The sequence below is a fragment of the Spinacia oleracea genome, chromosome 4 (assembly GCF_020520425.1).
Source record: "Spinacia oleracea cultivar Varoflay chromosome 4, BTI_SOV_V1, whole genome shotgun sequence".
NCBI lineage: Eukaryota > Viridiplantae > Streptophyta > Magnoliopsida > Caryophyllales > Amaranthaceae > Spinacia > Spinacia oleracea.
Window position 1 is genome coordinate 10,954,921 of NC_079490.1, and position 25,550 is coordinate 10,980,470.

At 38.9% G+C, this 25,550-nt stretch overlaps 1 protein-coding gene across 1 annotated transcript; it reads right to left on the reverse strand.

The window, feature by feature from the left end:
• On the reverse strand, positions 1-25,550 carry LOC130471313 (uncharacterized). Its single transcript, XM_056841364.1, has 5 exons — positions 24,122-25,550; positions 23,552-24,024; positions 21,734-23,468; positions 663-829; positions 1-591 (listed from the first exon to the last, which is right to left on the reverse strand). The coding sequence occupies exons 1-5, from the start codon at positions 25,548-25,550 to the stop codon at positions 1-3; spliced, it is 4,395 nt and encodes a 1,464-aa protein (XP_056697342.1).

Consider the following 25,550-nt stretch of genomic DNA (forward strand, 5'->3'; position numbering starts at 1 on the left):
CTAGCTCAATAACAACTGCTTTTGGCTATCACTAGCTCTACAAGCAACACGAAATTTTACATCCTGAAGCACAGCCTTAGGATCTCTGCATTTGTGATTAAACACCATCTCATTTCTCTGAATCCAGATGCCATACACACATTCAGCAAAGTACATAAGCAGCAGCTTATGTCTATCTCCATTCCTCTTTGTAGCCTTCAGAATCCAAATCAGCTCATGATCAAAGTTAGAAGGTCTTCTGGCAAAATGTAAACTGTCTAACACTGATTGCCAAATACCAGCAGCAAACTCACAGTGGAAAAAGAGATGAGAAACAGATTCAGGGCATTTTGAGCATAAGGGGCAAAGATCATCAGTCACTACTTTCCACTGAAGTAGTCTATCTTTTGTTGGCAACCTGTTCCATAACACTAGCCAAGTAATGAATAAGCTTTTAGGAGTGGCTGAATTATTACAAACAACTCTCCTCCAAGGAACTTTCACTTGATCCCCCATTAAGGCCTGGTACATAGCTTTGATAGAGAATCTGCCCTTCTTACACACTGCATCCCACCCTCCAACAGCAACAACATGTTGGTGAGAGGTGAGAATCTTCTTTAATGACCAAGAAACTAAAGCAGGCCACTGAAAAGGATCTCTCCTTTAATATAGTAAGCATGCACCCATCTACACCACAGCTTGTCCTTTTTATGAGTAAGAGCCCATAACAGCTTAGAGACAACAGCTTTGTTCCACAAGCTCATTTCCTTAAGGTTCCACCCACCTGCACTTCTAGGAAGACATAAGCTATGCCAGGCAACTAATGACTTCCTAGATGGGTCAGTATGACCTGTCCAAAGAAAGATTCTGCAGTAGTTTTGGATCTCCTTGATTACTTTCTTTGGAAGGATGAATATTTGGCACCAGTAGGCCTGCAATCTTAGCAAGATAGACTGAACAAGTTGCAGTCTACCTGTTAGGTTATGATACATATGACAATTCATAAATCATGCGGAAAAACCATTTAGCCAGGAATACATATTATTTACACATAATCATATAGCATAGTTTAGATGCATACTCATTGTTGCGTGCCTTCCCTAGCTGCGCCCGAACCGAACAAGAACAAGTCTTTAGGACTCCAAGTGTCGTCCCTCCGTAGATAGTCCACAACACGTCCGGATCCGCCTTAAGATTGACCAACTAGAATCGCCCTTAAGGTACTAAAGATTTTCGGCACTCTTAGGTAAGAAATGTGTCTGAATTTTCTCTCAAAAACTCACTTTGAATACTTGAATAATCTTTTAAAATATGTGACCCTAGACACGTATTTATAGAGTTATGGAAAGGGTTTTGGAATCCTATTAGGATACTAATTTATTTAATTATAACCCTACTAGGACTCTAATTAAATAATCATTATCTAATAGTTTTAGGATTTAATCACACTTCGAATTCTGATTACTTCAGGATTCCTGCACACGCAATGCACGAGCACCGTACACCCGCGCAAGCCTTGCGGCCCACGCTAGGCGCACAGCGCTCGGCCCATTGCTGCGCTCCGCGCGCGCGCGCCCAAGGCCTTGGCTGGGCCTGGCCTTGCGCTGGGCCTGATCGAGGCTTGGCGTGCGCTGGTGTGCGTTGGCTCGCTGGGCGAAGGCCTGGCTTCGTGCTGGGCCTTCGTCTAGCGGGCCTCGTCCGATGCTAATTCGTACGATACGCTTCCGATTAAATTCCCGATTCCGGAATTCATTTCCGATACGAACAATATTTAATATTTCCGATTCCGGAATCAATTTCCGTTTCGAACAAATATTTAATATTTCCGTTTCCGGAATTATTTTCCGATTCCGATAATATTTCCGATTCTGACAATATTTCCGTTTCCGGCAATATTTCCGATTCTGGCAATATTTCCATTTCCGATAATATTTTCCGATACGTACCATGTTTCCGTTTCCGGCAACATCTACGACTTGGATAATATTTATATTTCCGATACGATCCATATTTCCGTTTCCGGCAATATCATCGTTTCCGGAGTATTCATTTCTTGCCTGTGACGATCTCAGCTCCCACTGAAACCAAGATCCGTCGATTCCGAATATCCATAGATGGAGTATCTAATGCCATTAAATACTTGATCCGTTTACGTACTATTTGTGTGACCCTACGGGTTCAGTCAAGAGTAAGCTGTGGATTAATATCATTAATTTCACTTGAACTGAAGCGGCCTCTAGCTAGGCATTCAGCTCACTTGATCTCACTGAATTATTAACTTGTTAATTAATACTGAACCGCATTTATTAGACTTAACATAGAATGCATACTTGGACCAAGGGCATTATTTCCTTTAGTCTCCCACTTGTCCTTAGGGACAAGTGTGCATTTCCTAATTCCTTTGTCGCTCGATGCTTGCTCTTGAACATAAGGTAAGAGTTGTCATCCTTATTATGTCCAGAGGTGTTTCTCGGTTTCAGAGTTCAACTGATCAAATAAACAGATAATCATAGCCTATGATTCATCCGAGCACGGCCATGCATTTCACAGTTTCTAGCTCTCCGAGTGGCCTTGTACAACTTTTAAGCATCTCATCCCGATTTATGGGAGGACAATCCCAATCTTGCGATCTTGAGATTAGACTTCGTTTGATAGGTGATTACCTGAGCGTTGCCTTTATAGCCTCCTTTTACGGTGCGACGGTTGGTCAACGTCAAAGCAACCAGTTCTCAAACAAGTAATCTCAAATCACTCAGGTATTGAGGATTTAGTGTCTAATAATTTTAATGAAATTTACTTATGACAGATTTTCATCTCTTACAGTAAAGTTTCATAGGTCTTGTCCGATACTATTCTTCCCAAAGTAAGTATCTATACAAATGATTATGACATTGCCATGTCCACATAGTTCAAGAAACAGAACTACTGGTCATCTTGCATTCTAATCGTCTAACGTTTTCTATGCGTCCAATTTTATAGAAAACTCCGACTAGGGACCATTTTCAACCTTTGACATTCAAGTTCACTTGATAGACATTTCTTAGTCACAGGACTGGTCCTGACAGTCTATCTTGAATATATCGTCAAATTGAAGGGACTCATCATTTAATACTAAACCAAGATTAAATGGAATATGAAAATACTTTTCATATATGATAAATGTTTCAACCCCAGTGTTTTACAACCATGGGCCTCAAACCCATCTGTAAAACAGTTCATGGAATTCAAAGCTATGCTTGATTTCCAGTGCTACAATGTGAGTGTTGTTTCTCACTTGTTGCATAGGTTTAGTTATCATGCTTTGCCAATCTTAATATCCTTTTCATCGAATGTTCTTCGAGATAGATGATAAGATCTTTTGAGTATGTTTATTTTGTGATCTAGTCTTTTCTTGCTTCAAGAGTGGTTCTACGCATTTTTCAATGAAGAACCATCAAGCTAGCAGACTTGTGATCTACCCAAGTTCAGTGAAGAACTCTTTAACATAAACAACCCTGTTTTATTGCTTCTTAGGCAATAAGTACTTTTACTTCAACTTTATAGGTTGCTAGTGATGCTTTGTTTGGAATTACTTATCCAAGCAGTTCACAGATATGTGGAATACTTTCCAGCTGTATCTTAGAACATAGACATTAATATTTTAATATCCCACGCAACAACTCATGGTCTCCAATCCATGTTGCCATTTCAAAACACGATGCTCTATAGCTCGTCCTTATCAATGGTTAACTCCAAAGGGTCTTGCTTGATCCTTTGCCAGTGTTTATGCGTGTAGCATCAATATTTAGCATATCTTTACTTCCTTGAATTAAGAACTATTCCTATGTACCTTTTCAAGTACCATAAGTGTTCTTGATCTCAATCTAGTTGATCTTCACTTAGATCAATAGAGATTGGTATATGTTCGTCATGCCTAAAGTCATACGATACGTTTTAGGCGATCCTCATATTATATCATACATGATAAATTCTTTTGCAGAATAATTCCCAATTGAATTCTATTCATGTAACTTTAGCTTATCTAGTTTCAGTAGATACTAAATTCAGCTAAATTCTTTGACATATAATATAGGTTAAGAATCTCATTTAGACTCTTTGATGTTTAACTTAGTAAATGCTTATACATAGTTCAAACATCCTTTACTTAGATTTATTCACATGGGTCGAATATCTCCAATGGAGACTTTGAAGGAAATAATGCCCTTGGTCCAAGTATGCATTCTATGTTAAGTCTAATAAATGCGGTTCAGTATTAATTAACAAGTTAATAATTCAGTGAGATCAAGTGAGCTGAATGCCTAGCTAGAGGCCGCTTCAGTTCAAGTGGAATTAATGATATTAATCCACAGCTTACTCTTGACTGAACCCGTAGGGTCACACAAATAGTACGTAAACGGATCAAGTATTTAATGGCATTAGATACTCCATCTATGGATATTCGGAATCGACGGATCTTGGTTTCAGTGGGAGCTGAGATCGTCACAGGCAAGAAATGAATACTCCGGAAACGATGATATTGCCGGAAACGGAAATATGGATCGTATCGGAAATATAAATATTATCCAAGTCGTAGATGTTGCCGGAAACGGAAACATGGTACGTATAGGAAAATATTATCGGAAATGGAAATATTGCCAGAATCGGAAATATTGCCGGAAACGGAAATATTGTAAGAATCGGAAATATTATCGGAATCGGAAAATAATTCCGCAAACGGAAATATTAAATATTTGTTCGAAACGGAAATTGATTCCGGAATCGGAAACATTAAATATTGTTCGTATCGGAAATGAATTCCGGAATCGGGAATTTAATCGGAAGCGTATCGTACCAATTAGCATCGGACGAGGCCCGCTAGACAAAGGCCCAGCACGAAGCCAGGCCGTCGCCCAGCGAGCCAACGCACACCAGCGCACGCCAAGCCTCGACCAGGCCCAGCGCAAGGGCAGGCCCAGCCAAGGCCTTGGGCGCGCGCGCGCGGAGCGCATCAATGGGCCGAGCGCTGTGCGCCTAGCGTGGGCCGCAAGGCTTGCGCGGGTGTACGGTGCTCGTGCATTGCTTGTGCGGGAATCCTGAAGCAATCAGGATTCGAAGTGTGATTAAATCCTAAAACTATTAGATAATGATTATTTAATTAGAGTCCTAGTAGGGTTATAATTAAATAAATTAGTATCCTAATAGGATTCCAAAACGCTTTCCATAACTCTATAAATACGTGCCTAGGGTCACATATTTTAAAGAGATTATTCAAGTATTCAAAGTGAGTTTTTGAGAGAAAATTCAGACACATTTCTTATCTAAGAGTGCCGAAAATCTTTAGTACCTTAAGGGCGATTCTAGTTGGTCAATCTTAAGGCGGATCCGGACGTGCTGTGGACTATCTACGGAGGGACGACACTTGGAGTCCTAAAGACTTGTTCTTGTTCGGTTCCGGCGCAGCTAGGGAAGGCACGCAACAAAGAGTATGCATCTAAACTATGCTATATGATTATGTGTAAATAATATGTATTCCTGGCTAAATGGTTTTTCCGCATGATTTATGAATTGTCATATGTATCATAACCTTACAGTGGTATCACGAGCCCCTTATTATTTTCATAATCTAAATTGCATGAACATGGTTAAATATTACAAATTTGCATGAATTAAAAGGGGTGATTAATTTTCGTAATTGTTAATTAATTGCAAATTGCGTTTATTTAATTATACGTACGCAGTTTTTCGGCAGTTTCTTCGTTACTCATCCAAATCGAGTGATTTTTGTGTCAATTCCGCATGTAAAAGGCATTCTAAAATTTTGACAAAAATAGTGTTTTTCTGCCGAACCCAGAATTCTGAAATTCGAAGCCTAACTATGACTTTTCGAAGGTTTTAGTTTTTCGAATGCAAAATTTCGTAAATTTAAGATGTTAAATTAAATATTTGCGATTCTTGTTGATAAATCTTGAATTTTTGATTGACCTACTGTATATGTTTAACAAGTTTGAATGCCTAGCCTTGTTAATTATGCAATCTAATTTGTAATTATGATTAATTTGTTGAAAATTAGAATAATTTAGAATTAATTTGATTTTCATAATTAATTATAATTTAATTAGAAACCTATGATTAAAAACCACCATAAAAATTGTAAATTTATGATAAATTTTAAATTTTTATGACCTAGGCTTGAATCCATAATAATCGGAAATCAATTGAATAATAAATTTTCGATTTTTCGCCCTAAAATTATGAAATTAATATTATTTATTAATTTGTCATTAATTTTAAATATAAATTTTAAATTTTTTATGCGATTCGTTCATATAACTTGCACGCACAAAGCAATGGACGCTTCGTGTTACCCTTAAGGGGTGTTGTATAGTGCGGGCATGCGACGACGAGCAAGGGAGCTCGTCGCCCGTGCGGCACGAATGCAATGAGCAGGGGCATGGTGCACGAGCACAAGGCAGTAGCCCTGCCTTGTGTCTTGGGCCACGAGCTATGGACGAATGGGCATGGGCGAAGGCAAGGCACGGCAGTCGCATGTGGGCAGCAAGCGAGCTGCGCCACAACGCGCACTGCCTCGCGCAAGCGCGCGCAGCCTCGCGCGCAGCGAGCGCAAGCTCGCGTGCCACGAGCGCTGCGCCCAGCGTCGATCGCGCGCAGCGAGAAATTGCTCGCGCACAGCGAGCGATGGCTCGCGCACAGCGAGCGATGGCTCGCGCACAGCGAGCGATGGCTCGCGCACAGCGAGCGATGGCTCGCGCACAGCGAGCGATGGCTCGCGTGCATCGAGCGCTGGAGCGCGCGCAGCGAGCGCTGGCGAGCGCGCACAGCGAGCGATGTCTTGCGTGCATCGAGCGCTGGAGCGCGCGCAGCGAGCGCTGGCGAGCGCGCACAGCGAGCGATGGCTCGCGTGCATCGAGCGCTGGCGCGCGCGCAGCGAGCACCACTTGTGCGATGGCTTGCGATGGAAGATGCAGCAGCTATGCGACGAGCGCATGGGCTGCGCGCACATGGCCAGCGATGGCTGTGTGCGTGTGGCCCATTGGCGTGCGATGCGTAGGGTGTTTGCGTTGCGATTAGATCGTTTTGAATGTTTAATTTGAAATTTTTCAGTTTACGTAATTTTTATTAATTTTAAAATTAATAATTTAAATTATTTTCTTGGATTTTAATTTTGAATATTGTAATTATAATAAATTTTATTTATTCTAATTATTTTACTAAAATTAAAATCATGAATTAATTTAAATACGACTGAAATTAAATTAAACTTTTTGGATTCAATTATAAATTCATATGAGCTTTAAATTTTAATTAAATTTGTATGTTTCCGGTTAGACTAGAAATACATTTTTATGTTTAAAATTAGTAAAGCATATAAATTTATTGGTTTAAGTGGGAGCGCTTTTTAGTCATAAACTCTTGATTAGGTCTACGAATCCTTAAGGTTAAAACAACTTGATTAGAATTAATAAGGACTGAATAATTGGTAGATTATTGGTGCCCTTGATTAATTGCTGCAAATGTTTACGTGATGCATAATGTGTTTTACTAACCAGCTATGTGGGCCATTCATGATAATGAATGGGTGAATGGTATATATTGTATATGTACTGTTTTGCAGGTTATGAAGTGACTAGTATGGCCCAAATAGGATAGAAAATATGGTCTGCGTACCATTAATTTGAATGTAATTGGTCTAAAGTACCAAAGTTGTTTTTCAATTCAAATATGGTCTGCGTACCATCAAATAGTTGTAATTAGTTTTAATTATAGCTTATCCTATTTGAAGAAAATGGTGCCTCCCACGGAGATTTTCAAGACGGACTTTGAAGTCAAAGCTTCAAGATGAAGTCGGGCCATACTAGATCACCTTTATCTTATGCATGCTTTAAGTTATTTATTGCTTTAAATATGTCTTAATTATGCATAAGATTATGGCTTGATTATGTTGCATGATTAAGGATTTTAGTTCACTTAAAATCTAATCAACATAGTAAGAGCCTTAAGTTCCAAACTTAAAAAAATTGAGTTAAAAGGTGCCATGCCAAAATATACACTTGCTTGGATATCCTTTACATCAATCTAGTAATAGTTTTCGCTCAGCGAGGTGTTACTTATTGGTCCTAAAGGGGCAAGGTACACAAATAATTGCGAGTACATGTTAGTTTTGGTGAAACTCAACGATATAAGTAAGGAGTCCTTTTATGTCGTGGCAAAATCGATAGGTTTACCTAATAAGTTCTTAGACGTACCTATCAACCAAGAATAGTTTCTAGACTATTAGCAAAAGGCTTTTGCTTACCTAAGATGTTTTAGGATTAAGTCGACAAACTGTGCTTAGTTCTTCAATGATTTTAGGATCTTGGAATCATTTTATTCACACCTGCCGAAACAAATAACTTGAATAAAATGCTTAATAAACATTGAATTATGCATGTATGCTAGGATTTAAGTTTATTAAGAGAAACTGTGAATGGTTATTTATCTGTTTATTCTTTTCAATTGTAGTTTTTAATATGGCAAACAACAATTCATTCAACATTCGATCAATTCTCGAAAAGGAGAAGTTGAACGGGAAAAACTTCCTTGACTGGCAAAGGAACTTGCAAATAGTTCTTATGCAGGAAGAAAAGGAGTATGTCTTAGATGAGGCGATGCCCGAAGCCGCAGGCGACGGGGTCACTCAGGCAGCCCTCAATCGTTGGATTGATGCCAACAAGGATGTGAAATGTCTAATGCTCGCCACCATGAGTGCGGATCTGCAGAAAACGTTCATCAACTCAGATGCTTTCACAATCATCAGTGAGTTGAAGAATATGTTCCAAGATCTGGCTCGAGTCGAAAGATTCGAGACTCATAGGCAAATTCTTGAGACCAAGCTTAAGAAAGGCGAGCCCGTAAGTCCACATGTTCTCAAAATGATTGGACTCATTGAGAATATGAGTCGTCTGGATCAGAAATTTTCTCAGGAAATGGCTATAGACACCATCCTCCATTCTCTTCATAGCGGGTATGATCAGTTCAAACTGAACTACAGCATGAATAGTCTAGACAAAACGCTCACTGAGCTTCACGGTATGCTGAAAACCGCTGAAAAGACGCTCAAAAGTGATAAGCAGGATGTGCTTATGGTGCGTGGGGGCAAGTTCAAGAAATCTGAAAAGAAGAGGAATGCTAAGAAAGGTGGCAACAAGGCCAGCCCAACTAAGCAAACTGGCGCCAAATCTGTAAAGAGGAAGGTCAGTCAACCCACTTCTGAATCCGAATGCTTCTACTGCAAGAAGAAGGGGCATTGGAAGAGAGATTGCTTGAAGATAAAGGAAGATCAGAAGAACGGAACAGTCGTTCCATCTTCAGGTATTTTCGTTATAGACTGTATACTTGCTAATTCAACTTCTTGGGTATTAGATACAGGTTGTGGCTCACACTTATGTTCCAATCCACAGGGACTAAGAAGAAGTAGAAAGTTAAGCAAGGGTGAAGTCGACCTACGAGTGGGAAATGGAGCACGGATTGCTGCATTAGCTGTAGGAACTTACTATTTGTCGTTGTCCTCCGGGCTAGTTTTGGAACTGGAAGAATGTTTCCATGTTCCAAGTCTTACTAAAAACATCATTTCAGTTTCTTGCTTAGATGCTAAGGGATTTTCCTTTTTAATAAAAGACAATAGTTGTTCGTTTTATTTTAAAGAGATGTTTTATGGATCTGCTAGATTAGTCAATGGACTTTATTTATTAGATCACGACAAACAAGTATATAACATAAATACCAAAAAGGCCAAAAAGGATGATTCAGATCTCACCTATCTGTGGCATTGTCGATTAGGCCATATAAACTTGAAACGCTTAGAAAGACTTCAAAAGGAAGGAATTCTAGAACCATTCGACTTAGAGGATTATGGTAAATGCGAATCATGTTTACTTGGCAAAATGACAAAGCAACCTTTCTCTAAAGTTGGAGAAAGAGCAAATGAACTATTGGGTTTAATCCATACAGATGTATGTGGACCAATGAGTACAAATGCTAGAGGTGGTTTCAGCTACTTTATCACTTTTACTGATGACTTCAGTAGGTATGGTTATGTCTACCTAATGAAGCATAAGTCTGAATCCTTTGACAAATTCAAGGAATTTCAGAGTGAAGTAGAGAATCAATTAGGCAAGAAGATTAAGGCACTGCGGTCTGATAGAGGCGGTGAATATCTGAGCTATGAATTTGATGACCATCTGAAAGAATGTGGAATTCTATCAGAATTGACTCCTCCTGGAACACCACAATGGAACGGTGTGTCAGAACGGAGGAACAGAACCTTGCTAGACATGGTCAGGTCAATGATGGGTCAGGCCGAACTTCCATTAGAATTTTGGGGACATGCACTAAATACAGCTGCACTCACTATAAATAGAGCTCCGTCTAAAGCTGTCGAAAAGACTCCATACGAATTATGGTTTGGAAAGCCTCCAAATGTGTCTTTTCTTAAGATTTGGGGATGTGAAGTATACGTCAAACGATTAATTTCAGACAAACTTCATCCAAAATCTGACAAATGTATCCTTGTGGGCTATCCAAAGGAAACAAAGGGGTATTACTTCTACAATACATCTGAGAACAAGGTGTTTGTTGCTCGAGATGGTGTCTTTTTGGAGAAAGATCACATTTCCAAAATGACAAGTGGGAGAAAAGTAGACCTCGAAGAAATTCGAGTCGAACAACAAACTCTAGAGAATGCTCAAGATGACATTCAGGATGAAACTCAGAGATCTTTAGAAGAATCTGGTGAGAATCATGGTCAAACTAGAAATGTTACCCCGCGTAGATCGCAAAGATATAGATCTCAACCGGAAAGGTACTTAGGTATTTTGACGAACAAGAGCTATGACGTTCTATTACTTGAAAGTGATGAACCTGCGACTTACAAACAAGCTATGACGAGCCCTAGCTCCAAGCAATGGCAAGAAGCCATGCAATCTGAATTAGACTCCATGTCTGAAAACCAAGTATGGGATTTGGTCGATTTTCCAGATGGCTACCAAGCCATTGGAAGAAAATGGGTTTTCAAACTGAAAAAGGACAAGGATGGGAAACTTGAAGTTTTCAAAGCTAGATTGGTTGCAAAAGGTTACAGGCAAGTCCACGGTGTGGATTATGATGAAACCTTTTCACCAGTTGCAATGCTAAAGTCTATTCGGATAATGTTAGCAATCGCTGCATATTACGATTACGAAATATGGCAGATGGATGTCAAAACTGCTTTCTTAAACGGCATTTTAACAGAAACTGTGTTTATGACACAGCCTGAAGGTTTTGAGGATCCAAAGAATGCTAAAAGGGTATGCAAGCTAAAGAAGTCAATCTACGGATTGAAGCAGGCATCCAGGAGCTGGAATATACGTTTTGATGAAGCAGTCAGTGACATTGGTTTCATCAAGAACGCAGACGAATCTTGTGTATACAAGAAAGTCAATGGGAGCAAAATTGCTTTCCTAGTATTATATGTCGACGACATATTACTTATCGGAAATGACATTCCTATGTTGAACTCTGTCAAGATTTGGCTTGGGAAATGTTTTTCGATGAAAGATCTAGGAGAAGCACAGTACATATTGGGCATCAAGATTTACAGAGATAGATCTAAAAGGATGATTGGACTTAGTCAAAGCACTTATATCAATAAGGTGCTTGATAGGTTCAAGATGGCGGACTCCAAGCGAGGCTACCTACCCATGTCTCATGGAATGACTCTAAGCAAGACTCAGTGCCCAAAAACACTTGATGAGCGTAGACGAATGAATGGGATTCCATATGCATCATTGATTGGTTCAATAATGTATGCTATGATATGTACACGCCCGGATGTTGCGTACGCACTCAGTGCTACGAGCAGATACCAGTCAGACCCAGGAGAGGCGCATTGGACTGCTGCCAAGAATATTCTGAAGTACCTGAAAAGGCACAAAGATGACTTCCTGGTCTATGGTGGAGATGATGAATTAATTGTTAAAGGCTATACGGACGCAAGTTTCCAAACCGACAAAGATGATTTCAGATCACAGTCTGGGTTTGTCTTCTGCCTCAACGGAGGAGCAGTAAGCTGGAAAAGTGCTAAGCAAAGCACCATTGCGGATTCTACAACTGAAGCGGAGTACATTGCTGCACATGAAGCAGCAAAGGAAGCTAAATGGCTAAGGAAGTTCCATAGGTGAACTTGGTGTAGTCCCCTCCATTAAAGGACCAATAGCCCTGTATTGTGACAATAACGGAGCTATTGCACAGGCAAAGGAGCCTAGACACCACCAGAGAGTCAAGCATGTACTTCGTAGATTTCACCTTCTACGAGAGTTCGTTGAAAGAAACGAAGTCGAGATAAGAAAAATTGGAACTGATGACAACATATCAGATCCATTGACTAAACCTCTGCCGCAGGCGAAGCACAACTCGCACACTGCAGCTATGGGAATCAAGCATATTGGAGAATGGCTTTGATGTCTCTGTTTAATGTTTTAAAGTTTTAGAGTTTAAATCTTTGTAAAACATTATTGGTTAATCATTCACAATAAATGAAAAGAATTCATTTTTCCCATTTAATTTGTGGTTTATTAAATGATGAGTCCCTTCAATTTGACGATATATTCAAGATAGACTGTCAGGACTAGTCATGTGACTAAGAAATGTCTATCAAGTGAACTTGAATGTCAAAGGTTGAAAATGGTTCCTAGTCGGAGTTTTCTATAAAATTGGACGCTTAGAAAACGTTAGACGATTAGAATGCAAGATGACCAGTAGTTCTGTTTCTTGAACTATGTGGACATGGCAATGTCATAATCATTTGCATAGATACTTACTTTGGGAAGACTAGTATCGGACAAGACCTATGAAACTTTACTGTAAGAGATGAAAATCTGTCATAAGTAAATTTCATTAAAATTATTAGACACTAAATCCTCAATACCTGAATGATTTGAGATTACTTGTTTGAGAACTGGTTGCTTTGACGTTGACCAACCGTCGCACCGTAAAAGGAGGCTATAAAGGCAACGCTCAGGTAATCACCTATCAAACGAAGTCTAATCTCAAGATCGCAAGATTGGGATTGTCCTCCCATAAATCGGGATGAGATGCTTAAAAGTTGTACAAGGCCACTCGGAGAGCTAGAAACTGTGAAATGCATGGCCGTGCTCGGATGAATCATAGGCTATGATTATCTGTTTATTTGATCAGTTGAACTTTGAAACCGAGAAACACCTCTGGACATAATAAGGATGACAACTCTTACCTTATGTTCAAGAGCAAGCATCGAGCGACAAAGGAATTAGGAAATGCACACTTGTCCCTAAGGACAAGTGGGAGACTGAAGGAAATAATGCCCTTGGTCCAAGTATGCATTCTATGTTAAGTCTAATAAATGCGGTTCAGTATTAATTAACAAGTTAATAATTCAGTGAGATCAAGTGAGCTGAATGCCTAGCTAGAGGCCGCTTCAGTTCAAGTGGAATTAATGATATTAATCCACAGCTTACTCTTGATTGAACCCGTAGGGTCACACAAATAGTACGTAAACGGATCAAGTATTTAATGGCATTAGATACTCCATCTATGGATATTCGGAATCGACGGATCTTGGTTTCAGTGGGAGCTGAGATCGTCACAGGCAAGAAATGAATACTCCGGAAACGATGATATTGCCGGAAACGGAAATATGGATCGTATCGGAAATATAAATATTATCCAAGTCGTAGATGTTGCCGGAAACGGAAACATGGTACGTATAGGAAAATATTATCGGAAATAGAAATATTGCAAGAATCGGAAATATTGCCGGAAACGGAAATATTGTCAGAATCGGAAATATTATCGGAATCGGAAAATAATTCCGCAAACGGAAATATTAAATATTTGTTCGAAACGGAAATTGATTCCGGAATCGGAAACATTAAATATTGTTCGTATCGGAAATGAATTCCGGAATCGGGAATTTAATCGGAAGCGTATCGCACGAATTAGCATCGGACGAGGCCCGCTAGACGAAGGCCCAGCACGAAGCCAGGCCGTCGCCCAGCGAGCCAACGCACACCAGCGCACGCCAAGCCTCGACCAGGCCCAGCGCAAGGCCAGGCCCAGCCAAGGCCTTGGGCGCGCGCGCGCGGAGCGCAGCAATGGGCCGAGCGCTGTGCGCCTAGCGTGGGCCGCAAGGCTTGCGCGGGTGTACGGTGCTCGTGCATTGCTTGTGCGGGAATCCTGAAGCAATCAGGATTCGAAGTGTGATTAAATCCTAAAACTATTAGATAATGATTATTTAATTAGAGTCCTAGTAGGGTTATAATTAAATAAATTAGTATCCTAATAGGATTCCAAAACCCTTTCCATAACTCTATAAATACGTGCCTAGGGTCACATATTTTAAAGAGATTATTCAAGTATTCAAAGTGAGTTTTTGAGAGAAAATTCAGACACATTTCTTATCTAAGAGTGCCGAAAATCTTTAGTACCTTAAGGGCGATTCTAGTTGGTCAATCTTAAGGCGGATCCGGACGTGCTGTGGACTATCTACGGAGGGACGACACTTGGAGTCCTAAAGACTTGTTCTTGTTCGGTTCGGGCGCAGCTAGGGAAGGCACGCAACAAAGAGTATGCATCTAAACTATGCTATATGATTATGTGTAAATAATATGTATTCCTGGCTAAATGGTTTTTCCGCATGATTTATGAATTGTCATATGTATCATAACCTTACAGACTTTCGTGTTTGATTTAGTAAATGCCATTACTTAATCCAAAACAATATCATAAGATCTTTGTAAATAGATCTTAATACCCAGTATGTACTAAGTTTCGCCATGGTCCATCATTGATGAATAATCTCAAATCTAAGTCATTAGCATTTGAATGTTATTTTAGAATAGAGAGATATGTGTGTGATACACATAGGACCAATTTAAGTTTTTTTTATGTACTCCCACTAAACTTCTTATATATCTATAAGAATCATGTACATTTTATGAGACTAAAATACTTATTAGCTTCACTAAAATACATTTCTAATTCCCAATTGCTTGCTTTAAATCTGTACTTAGATTTTATAAACTAGCTTTCTCTTTCAAGCATTTATTTGGATCCACAAATCCTATGACATACCATGCATGTACACAGTTTATTCCAACATTTGATAGAGGAATACGTTTTGTCATCCAATTGCTATATGTACCAATATGCAATCATTGCTTGAATATAGACTTGAGCATTACGATTATGCATGAGGTTTCAACACAATCCATGTCATGAATTTGCTTGTAACCTTTAGCAACTAATCTAGCTTTGTGTGTGAACACAATTTCATGTTTGATGGTTTTTATCCTTGAAACAAACTTGCAACCAATAGGTGTGAAACTATTCTTGCAAATCAACAAAATTTTAATTTTGTCATCAAAACATTGAGTATGTTTTATGGCCTCTAACCATTAAACATTTGAGTCTATATATGGCCTCTAACCATTTTAGGGAATTTGGGTTTCGTCATAGCTTTCTTATAGGTCACAAAACTCATTAATTTACATGATAATAGTTTGACTGCAAGTTGTAGGTTTCTTCACTATCTAATAGAAGAATATCATAGTTTCATTGACCAGAACTCTATGTTTCTTTACTATCTAATAGAAGAATCTCATAGTTCCAGTGACTTGAACTCTATGCCTACTTGGGTATAGAACATCAAACAATAGAATATCAACAGGCACTTTGAGAGTCCTTTGAATATTCTATTCTCCTTGAAGCACTTGTAAAGTCTTCTAAGAGATGTCTATTCTTTAAAGCCACTTCTAAAGTCTTTAAAGAATAAGTTCGGATTTTCTGAAGCACTTTGAAAAGCCTCCGGAATGTCCGTTTTATGTTTGTTGTTCGCCTCGAAAACTTTCGAGGTCTATTTTCTCCCACTTGTCATTTTGGAAACGAATCTCCAAAAGGACATTATTTCGAGCAAACAAACATTATGTTCTCAAAAATTCGTGGTAGAAATAATACCCTTGTGTCTCATTTGAATAAATCACAATGAAACATATATCTATACTTGGGCCTTAGTTTGTTGAATAACAAACACTAAGCTCCCACTGAGTTTAGCAACTCTCTAGATATATATTATCGAAAAGATATTCTGAAATTTCTTTTCTATAGCTTTGACGAATTTAGTTTAGTTTGGTGGTAGTTGAGCATTTTGTTTTAGAAATTATAGGAAAAGTCTTTATGATTCATCTTTAATCGAATCAAGTACTAATTGACTTCGATTATTCCAACTAAGATATGCCATATCTTATGGACCTAGATTGTGAAATTACAACACACAATCATTGATGATCATATTTGGTCTTAAGTAATCATCAACATGATCTAACCTAGATCTTTATGATTTCTTGCCAAGTGGATTTTATACTTCTGAATCTTTGAACTAGCCAAACAGTTTCAACTTATATCACATTTGAGTAAATAAACCTATATTCACTCAAATCCATGTGAAATAATAAAGTCATAAAATCTTTCTTTAGCTTTGAACTCTATTGTCTAGGCGTTCTAACAATAGTTCATATCTTTTGTTACTTTCAACAAGTAAGACTAGTCGTCTTAAATTGATCTAGAAATCAATGAACTTTCAAAAGTCCATCAAAATAGAGCTTTTGAATGTTAATTTGTTGATATGGTCTAAGCAACAATGCCAAAGATTAGTGGAACTCAAATCAAGGGGTTGATTTGTACCTAGTAAAGTTCTTTAAAGAGTTGTTTGTTTTAATCAAGCATATTGACTCAACCTGTAATTGACCATTTCATTCAAATAAACAAACAAACATTGTTTTTGTTTTTCTTGAATGTGAGTCTTTCTGTGTTTGAAAACAGAAATTTAGGTATGTTGATTATGGAACAAAATAGCCATTAAGTTCCAGCCTTTGAAAGGACTTAAAACAAACTAGATGACCCTACAGCTAATGTAGCATTGCCATGCTTCATTTCCCACTTGTAGGTCATTAGTGTATCCTAGCTTCCATTGTTTGAGTTATTACCGAAGTAAGAACCTCAAGCGGTATATGATACCAAGGAAGTTTGATTGCTAGGTCACTTCTCTTTAAACATAAACTTATAGGTAGAAACGGAATCGTAAATTCCTTTCATTTGTTCCTCGTTTTCCTATTTCTTGTACCTTTTCTTATAGTTTTAAGAATTGATTTCTTTAGTGTTGACTTTTATACTTTGTTAGACATGTCCAATGTCACTAACAAGGTTTTTACCATTTTAATTTATGTTGAATATTCTGTTTCAACTAGATGATCTTACCAGAAGCTTCTAAAGTTCTCTAAGCATCGATCTATTCGAATGTCTAGGGACTAGACTCATTCGAGAATTAAATGGACAAAGATGTTTAGGTTGTTAACCATTGGTAAAGCTGAGCGTTTAAGCTCAATGCTTTATGATCTCAAAACTACAGTGTATTTTGAATTCACAAGCACCAATTGGTTTGCCATTCGATTTTGATACTCGAAAACAACCATAAAAGTCGCTAATAGAAACGTACATTTTAAATTGCTCATTTTCTCTCATTTCCGTGAATCGTTCTTGGATTCACTACCAATCGAGGAAATTTACTGTTACCTTTCTAAAAGGATTTACCGCAGTGCAAGATATTTAATTATAAACAATAATTAAAACATACATTGAAGCATGCAAAGTCTAAACATTTATCATGAGTAATAACTTGAAAATTAAAGCAATCATGCAATTTCAACAAGTTATTAGCATTTTATTCGAATTATGTGTTCCGGCAGGTGTGAATAAAATGATTCCAAGATCCTAAAATCATTGAAGAACTAAGCACAGTTTGTCGACTTAATCCTAAAACATCTTAGGTAAGCAAAAGCCTTTTGCTAATAGTCTAGAAACTATTCTTGGTTGATAGGTACGTCTAAGAACTTATTAGGTAAACCTATCGATTTTGCCACGACATAAAAGGACTCCTTACTTATATCGTTGAGTTTCACCAAAACTAACGTGTACTCACAATTATTTGTGTACCTTGCCCCTTTAGGACCAATAAGTAACACCTCGCTGAGCGAAAACTATTACTAGATTGATGTAAAGGATATCCAAGCAAGTGTATATTTTGGCATGGCACCTTTTAACTCAATTTTTAAGTTTGGAACTTAAGGCTCTTACTATGTTGGTTAGATTTTAAGTGAACTAAAATCCTTAATCATGCAACATAATCAAGCCACAATCTCATGCATAATTAAGACATATTTGAAAATCTCCGTGGGAGGCACCATTTTCTTCAAATAGGATAAGCTATAATTAAAACTAATTACAACTATTTGATGGTACGCAGACCATATTTGAATTGAAAAAAAAACAACTTTGGTACTTTAGACCAATTACATTCAAATTAATGGTACGCAGACCATATTTTCTATCCTATTTGGGCCATACTAGTCACTTCATAACCTGCAAAACAGTACATATACAATATATACCATTCACCCATTCATTATCATGAATGGCCCACATATCTGGTTAGTAAAACACATTATGCATCACGTAAACATTTGCAGCAATTAATCAAGGGCACCAATAATCTACCAATTATTCAGTCCTTATTAATTCTAATCAAGTTGTTTTAACCTTAAGGATTTGTAGACCTAATCAAGAGTTTATGACTAAAAAGGGCTCCCACTCAAACCAATAAATTCATATGCTTTACTAATTTTAAACATAAAAATGTATTTCTAGTCAAACCGGAAACATACAAATTTAATTAAAATTTAAAGCTCATATAAATTTATAATTGAATCCAAAATTTAATTTAATTTCAGTCGTATTTAAATTAATTCATGATTTAAATTTTAGTAAAATAATTAGAATAAATAAAATTTATTATAATTATAATATTCAAAATTATCCAAGAAAATAATTTAAATTATTAATTTTAAAATTAATTAAAATTACGTAAACTGAAAATTTTAAATTAAAATTTCAAAACGATCTAATCGCAACGCAAACACCTCACGCATCACACGCCCATGGGCCACACGCACACAGCCATCGCTGGCCATGTGCGCGCAGCCCATGCGCTGCGTCGCATAGCTGCTGCATCTTCCCATCGCAAGCCATCGCACAAGTGGTGCTCGCTGCGCGCGCGCCAGCGCTCGATGCACGCGAGCCATCGCTCGCTGTGCGCGCTCGCCAGCGTTTGCTGCGCGCGCTCCAGCGCTTGATGCACGCGAGCCAGGAATACATATTATTTACACATAATCATGTGCGCGAGCAATTGCGCGCGATCAACGCTGGGCGCAGCGCTCGTGGCACGCGAGCTTGCGCTCGCTGCGCGCGAGGCTGCGCGCGCTTGCGCGAGGCAGTGCGCGTTATGGCGCAGCTCGCTTGCTGCCCACACGCGACTGCCGTGCCTTGCCTTCGCCCATGCCCATTCGTCCATTGCTCATAGCCCACGACACAAGGCAGGGCTGCTGCCTTGTGCTCGTGCACCATGCCCTTGCTCATTGCATTCGTGCGGCATGGGCGACGAGCTCCCTTGCTCGTCGTCGCATGCCCGCACTATACAACACCCCTTAAGGGTAACACGTAGCGTCCATTGCTTTGTGCGTGCAAGTTATATGAACGAATCGCATAAAATTTAAAAAATTTATATTTAAAAATTAATGACAAATTAATAAATTAATATTAATTTCATAATTTTAGGGCGAAAAATCGAAAATTTATTATTCAATTGATTTCCGATTATCATGGATTCAAGCCTAGGTCATAAAAATTTAAAATTTATCATAAATTTACAATTTTTATGGTGGTTTTTAATCATAGGTATCTAATTAAATTACAATTAATTATGAAAATCAAATTAATTCTAAATTATTCTAATTTTCAACAAATTAATCATAACTACAAATTAGATTGCATAATTAACAAGGCTAGGCATTCAAACTTGTTAAAAATATACAGTAGGTCAATCAAAAATTCAAGATTTATCAACAAGAATCGCAAATATTTAATTTAACATCTTAAATTTACGAAATTTTGCATTCGAAAAACTAAAACCTTCGAAAAGTCATAGTTAGGCTTCGAATTTGAGAATTCTGGGTTCGGCACAAAAATAACTATTTTTGTTAAAATTTTAGAATGCCTTTTACATGCGGAATTGACACAAAAATCACTCGATTTGGATGAGTAACGAAGAAACTTCCGAAAAACTGCGTACGTATAATTAAATAAACGCAATTTGCAATTAATTAACAATTACGAAAATTAATCACCCCTTTTAATTCTTGCAAATTTGTAATATTTAACCATCTTCATGCAATTTAGATTATGAAAATAATAAGAGGCTCGTGATACCACTGTTAGGTTATGATACATATGACAATTCATAAATCATGCGGAAAAACCATTTAGCCAGGAATACATATTATTTACACATAATCATATAGCATAGTTTAGATGCATACTCATTGTTGCGTGCCTTCCCTAGCTGCGCCCGAACCGAACAAGAACAAGTCTTTAGGACTCCAAGTGTCGTCCCTCCGTAGATAGTCCACAGCACGTCCGGATCCGCCTTAAGATTGACCAACTAGAATCGCCCTTAAGGTACTAAAGATTTTCGGCACTCTTAAGTAAGAAATGTGTCTGAATTTTCTCTCAAAAACTCACTTTGAATACTTGAATAATCTTTTAAAATATGTGACCCTAGGCACGTATTTATAGAGTTATGGAAAGGGTTTTGGAATCCTATTAGGATACTAATTTATTTAATTATAACCCTACTAGGACTCTAATTAAATAATCATTATCTAATAGTTTTAGGATTTAATCACACTTCGAATTCTGATTACTTCAGGATTCCTGCACACGCAATGCACGAGCACCGTACACCCGCGCAAGCCTTGCGGCCCACGCTAGGCGCACAACGCTCGGCCCATTGCTGCGCTCCGCGCGCGCGCCCAAGGCCTTGGCTGGGCCTGGCCTTGCGCTGGGCCTGGTCGAGGCTTGGCGTGCGCTGGTGTGCGTTGGCTCGCTGGGCGACGGCCTGGCTTCGTGCTGGGCCTTCGTCTAGCGGGCCTCGTCCGATGCTAATTCGTACGATACGCTTCCGATTAAATTCCCGATTCCGGAATTCATTTCCGATACGAACAATATTTAATATTTCCGATTCCGGAATCAATTTCCGTTTCGAACAAATATTTAATATTTCCGTTTCCGGAATTATTTTCCGATTCCGATAATATTTCCGATTCTGACAATATTTCCGTTTCCGGCAATATTTCCGATTCTGGCAATATTTCCATTTCCGATAATATTTTCCGATACGTACCATGTTTCCGTTTCCGGCAACATCTACGACTTGGATAATATTTATATTTCCGATACGATCCATATTTCCGTTTCCGGCAATATCATCGTTTCCGGAGTATTCATTTCTTGCCTGTGACGATCTCAGCTCCCACTGAAACCAAGATCCGTCGATTCCGAATATCCATAGATGGAGTATCTAATGCCATTAAATACTTGATCCGTTTACGTACTATTTGTGTGACCCTACGGGTTCAGTCAAGAGTAAGCTGTGGATTAATATCATTAATTCCACTTGAACTGAAGCGGCCTCTAGCTAGGCATTCAGCTCACTTGATCTCACTGAATTATTAACTTGTTAATTAATACTGAACCGCATTTATTAGACTTAACATAGAATGCATACTTGGACCAAGGGCATTATTTCCTTCACTACCAGCATAGGAAAGATTCCTAGCTGTCCAAGTTTTAGCCCTACTAATGACTTTATCAATCAGAGGCCTGCACTGATTATAGACCAGCTTCTTTGTAGACAGAGGTACACCCAAGTATCTGAAAGGGAACTGGCCTTCAGGGATATGAACCAAGTCAAATATTTCTCTCCTTTCTGAAGCATTAACCCCACCTATATAAATATTACTTTTGTCCAAGTTAGCTTCCAAACCAGAAGCTTTAGAAAACTTAGAAAAAGCATCAAACAACATCAAGACAGAATGGGGGTCAGCTCTTGCAAACATTAGCAAGTCATCAGCAAACATCAGATGTGTGATAGCAAGCTTCTCACATCTTGGGTGGAAATTGAAATCAGGGAGAGATTGCAAGTGCTGGAGGTGTCTGGTAAGATACTCCATTCCCAAAGCAAACAGAAAAGGTGACATTGGGTCACCTTGTCTCAAACCTTTCCTAGCTCTAAAGGGGAGAGTAGGGGAGCCATTAATCAGAATACTGTAGGAAACAGTAGTAATGCAAGCCATTACCCATCCAACAAAACACTCAGGAAAGCCAAGTCCCAACATTACATCTTTCAAGAAGGGCAACTCAATAGAATCATAAGCTTTTTTTAAATCAACTTTCAGCATGCATCTGGGGGAGACATGAGCCCTAGTGTAACCTTTTATTAGCTCAGTAGCCAACAAGATATTATCTGCAATCTGTCTTCCAGGAATATACCCTGATTGAGATTCATTCACAACTTCACTAATCACAGCTTGCATTCTAGTGGTTAACACTTTAGAAACCAACTTGTAGACCACATTGCAGCAAGCAATAGGTCTAAAGTCTTTAACCAAAGTAGGGTTAAGAACTTTGGGAACAAGAGTGATGGATGTAGTGTTGAACTGAGGTAACATAGTGTTAGACAAGAACAACTCCTTTACTGCTCTATAAACATCCTCCTTGATTATATGCCAAGACTTCTTAAAGAAAACAGCATTGAGACCATCCAGACCAGAAGCTTTATCATCTCCAATAGCTTTCAGGGCTAGATCAATTTCATCATTAGTAACCTGTCTAATCAGCCACCTCTTAGCAGAAACACTAAGTGTTGGCCCTTTTCTCAAAGTAGGTAAGTGCACAGAAGGGAGAGAAGGAGCAGAAGAGCCAAGCAAAGCTTTATAGAAAGAGATAACTTCCTTATGAATAGCCTCATCATCAACTAATTTGTTGCCATTAGCATCATATAGGATAGAAATCCTATTTACTCTGTTTCTTTCTTTCAGTGATGAGAAGAAATAGTGGTGATTAGAGTCCCCCACCTGCAACCACTGAATTCTAGATTTTTGCCTTAGAGCAATCTCATCTACTTTGAGCCGTTTCCTCAAGTCAGCAATACACTCAATTTCTTGCAGGTGCAACTCAGTGGTAGGAGCAGTGACCAAATCTTGTTGTACAGATGCCAACAAGGTTCTAGCTTTGTCAATCTTCTCAGCAATACCAGCAAATTCCTCCCTATGGAGACTCTTCAACTTACACTTCACCTGTTTCAGTTTACACCAAAGTTGGAACATACATGTACCAGCACCAGGAGAATCCAAAACTTCTTTCACCAGTGGTGCAAACTGTGTATGATCAGCAAGAAAATTCAAGAATCTAAAAGGTTTACCCCCTTCTGGAACTTCAGGTAAGCAAGAGATCATTAAAGGCACATGATCAGAGATAGAAAAGTTTAAATACTGCACAGGCACCCCACTGAATTTCATCACCCAGGCAGGATTACCCAAACACCAATCTATTCTACTTGCTACTTTCCCCTCACCAGCCCCTTTATGCCAGGAAAAATAACCCCAACACTCTGCAGAACACACAATCCAGCAGAAACAACAAAGTTGTTAAAATCACAAGTTTCAGCAGCTGTAACAGGACATCCATTTATTCTATCCCCATCAGCCAATATAGTGTTAAAGTCACCTGACAATATCCATGGATATGCCCCAACACTGGCTTGAATCTGTAACAGAGCTGACCATAAACTTTTCCTATCCTCAATAGTATGCAGTCCATACACTGCAGTGAAGTACAAATAAACACACCCAGTTCTATCCCTAACCACACAGTGAATAAACTGCTCATGGCATGTTAGAATAGACAAATCCACCTCAAGGTGCTGCCAACCTAACCAAATCCTGCCCCTAGGGTTATCTTTATAGTTTTCTCCCCAGCTCCAGTATCTACCAAACTTACTAGAAATTTGCTTGAACTTTGTTTCTTTAACTCTAGTTTCAATTAAGGCTATAACATGAATACTATTCTTGTTTAAAATCTGCTTAACCTCAACAATCTTACCATGATCATTAAGGCCTCTATCATTCCAAGAACAAAGACTAACCTTCTTCATGATTAGGTGCTTGAGTAACAGTGTGGTCATCTCCAACTTCACTCATATCCCCATCAGTTATTTCTTTGAACCCCAGATCACTTGAAAGAACAGTGAATGGATTACTAGGACTCATGTTTCTCATTCTAGAAGGCCCTTTGGTCCTTCTGGTTACAATCTGCCAGTCAACATTTCCACTAGCTTGTGGAACAACTTGAGTGTGGGGTGGTGTATGGGCATTGGTACTAACAACCTGTGGTTGTTCAGCCTGTTGCATCTGCTTTGGCACCCAAACTTTCTTCACAGCTGGTTTGACAGGTTTAGCCTTTTGTAGTTTATCACAGTCATGACCCACTACATTGCAAGGTTTACAGAATTGTGGCTTCCAATCATATGACACTGGTTGCTTAAAAGCTTTCCCAGTAGTATCCTCTATCCAAACATGATCAGGTAATGGATTAGTGACATCCATTTCAATCAGTACTCTAGCAAAGGAAACCCTTTCTTGCCTTGTTGTGCACCCATCTGCAAACAAAGGAACTCCAAGCAAGCTACTGATCCTGCTAAGAGAATCACTACCCCAACAGTTGAGAGGAAGGTTAGGAAATTTCACCCACAATGGAATAACCTTAAGAACTTCTTCATAGAAATTGAAATTTGCTACCCAAGGCTTAATAATGACAGGTTTACCATAGAAGGTATAGGGTCCACCAACAACTATAGTGTTTTTGTCCTCTACATTAGCAAACTTAAGGATGAAGTAACCCTCATCATGGTAGAAGACCTGTGGTTGTGTCACATTGCTCCACACAGCAGCCATAAACCTCTTAACAGAAGCAATAGTGGGGGATTCACCCACCACATACATGACTATTGCAGCCTGCCACTTATCAGCCATAGAATCCAACTCCTTCTGCTGGAGTTGAGCCACTTTCCTACCATCTTTAACAAGAGGATTAATAAATCCAAGCTCAGCCCCCTTCGAAGCCATTTTCGAACCAACAAATAAGTTTTTCCAAGGGTCAGCAGGAAGAGTAACAACAGGGTCTACAATCACATGAGCACTAGCATCGCAGTTATTAGAATTTCCATTACTTGGTTCAGTCACAACAGGGACAACAGCAGGGGATTGTGAGAAAACAGAGTCCGTGCAATTTTGTTCATTCAATCGACCATTCCAGGTTAAGCCCAGCTCACGATTTAGTGCAATTATGACTCTATGGAGTTTCTTAGGGATCATACCAGCCGAAGGATGCACTAGATCTGAGTGAATGAGTTCATCATCATCTTCAATCAGCGCAGAACTGGAATCATCTGGGTTTCCATTTCGAGCATCAGTATTGCCTTGAATGTTATCACAAGAAGCAGGAATCGTCCGAGAATCATCTTCCGAAGCCACCGGAGAAATTACCGGAGCAGTAGCCTTCTTCTTCCTCCCCAT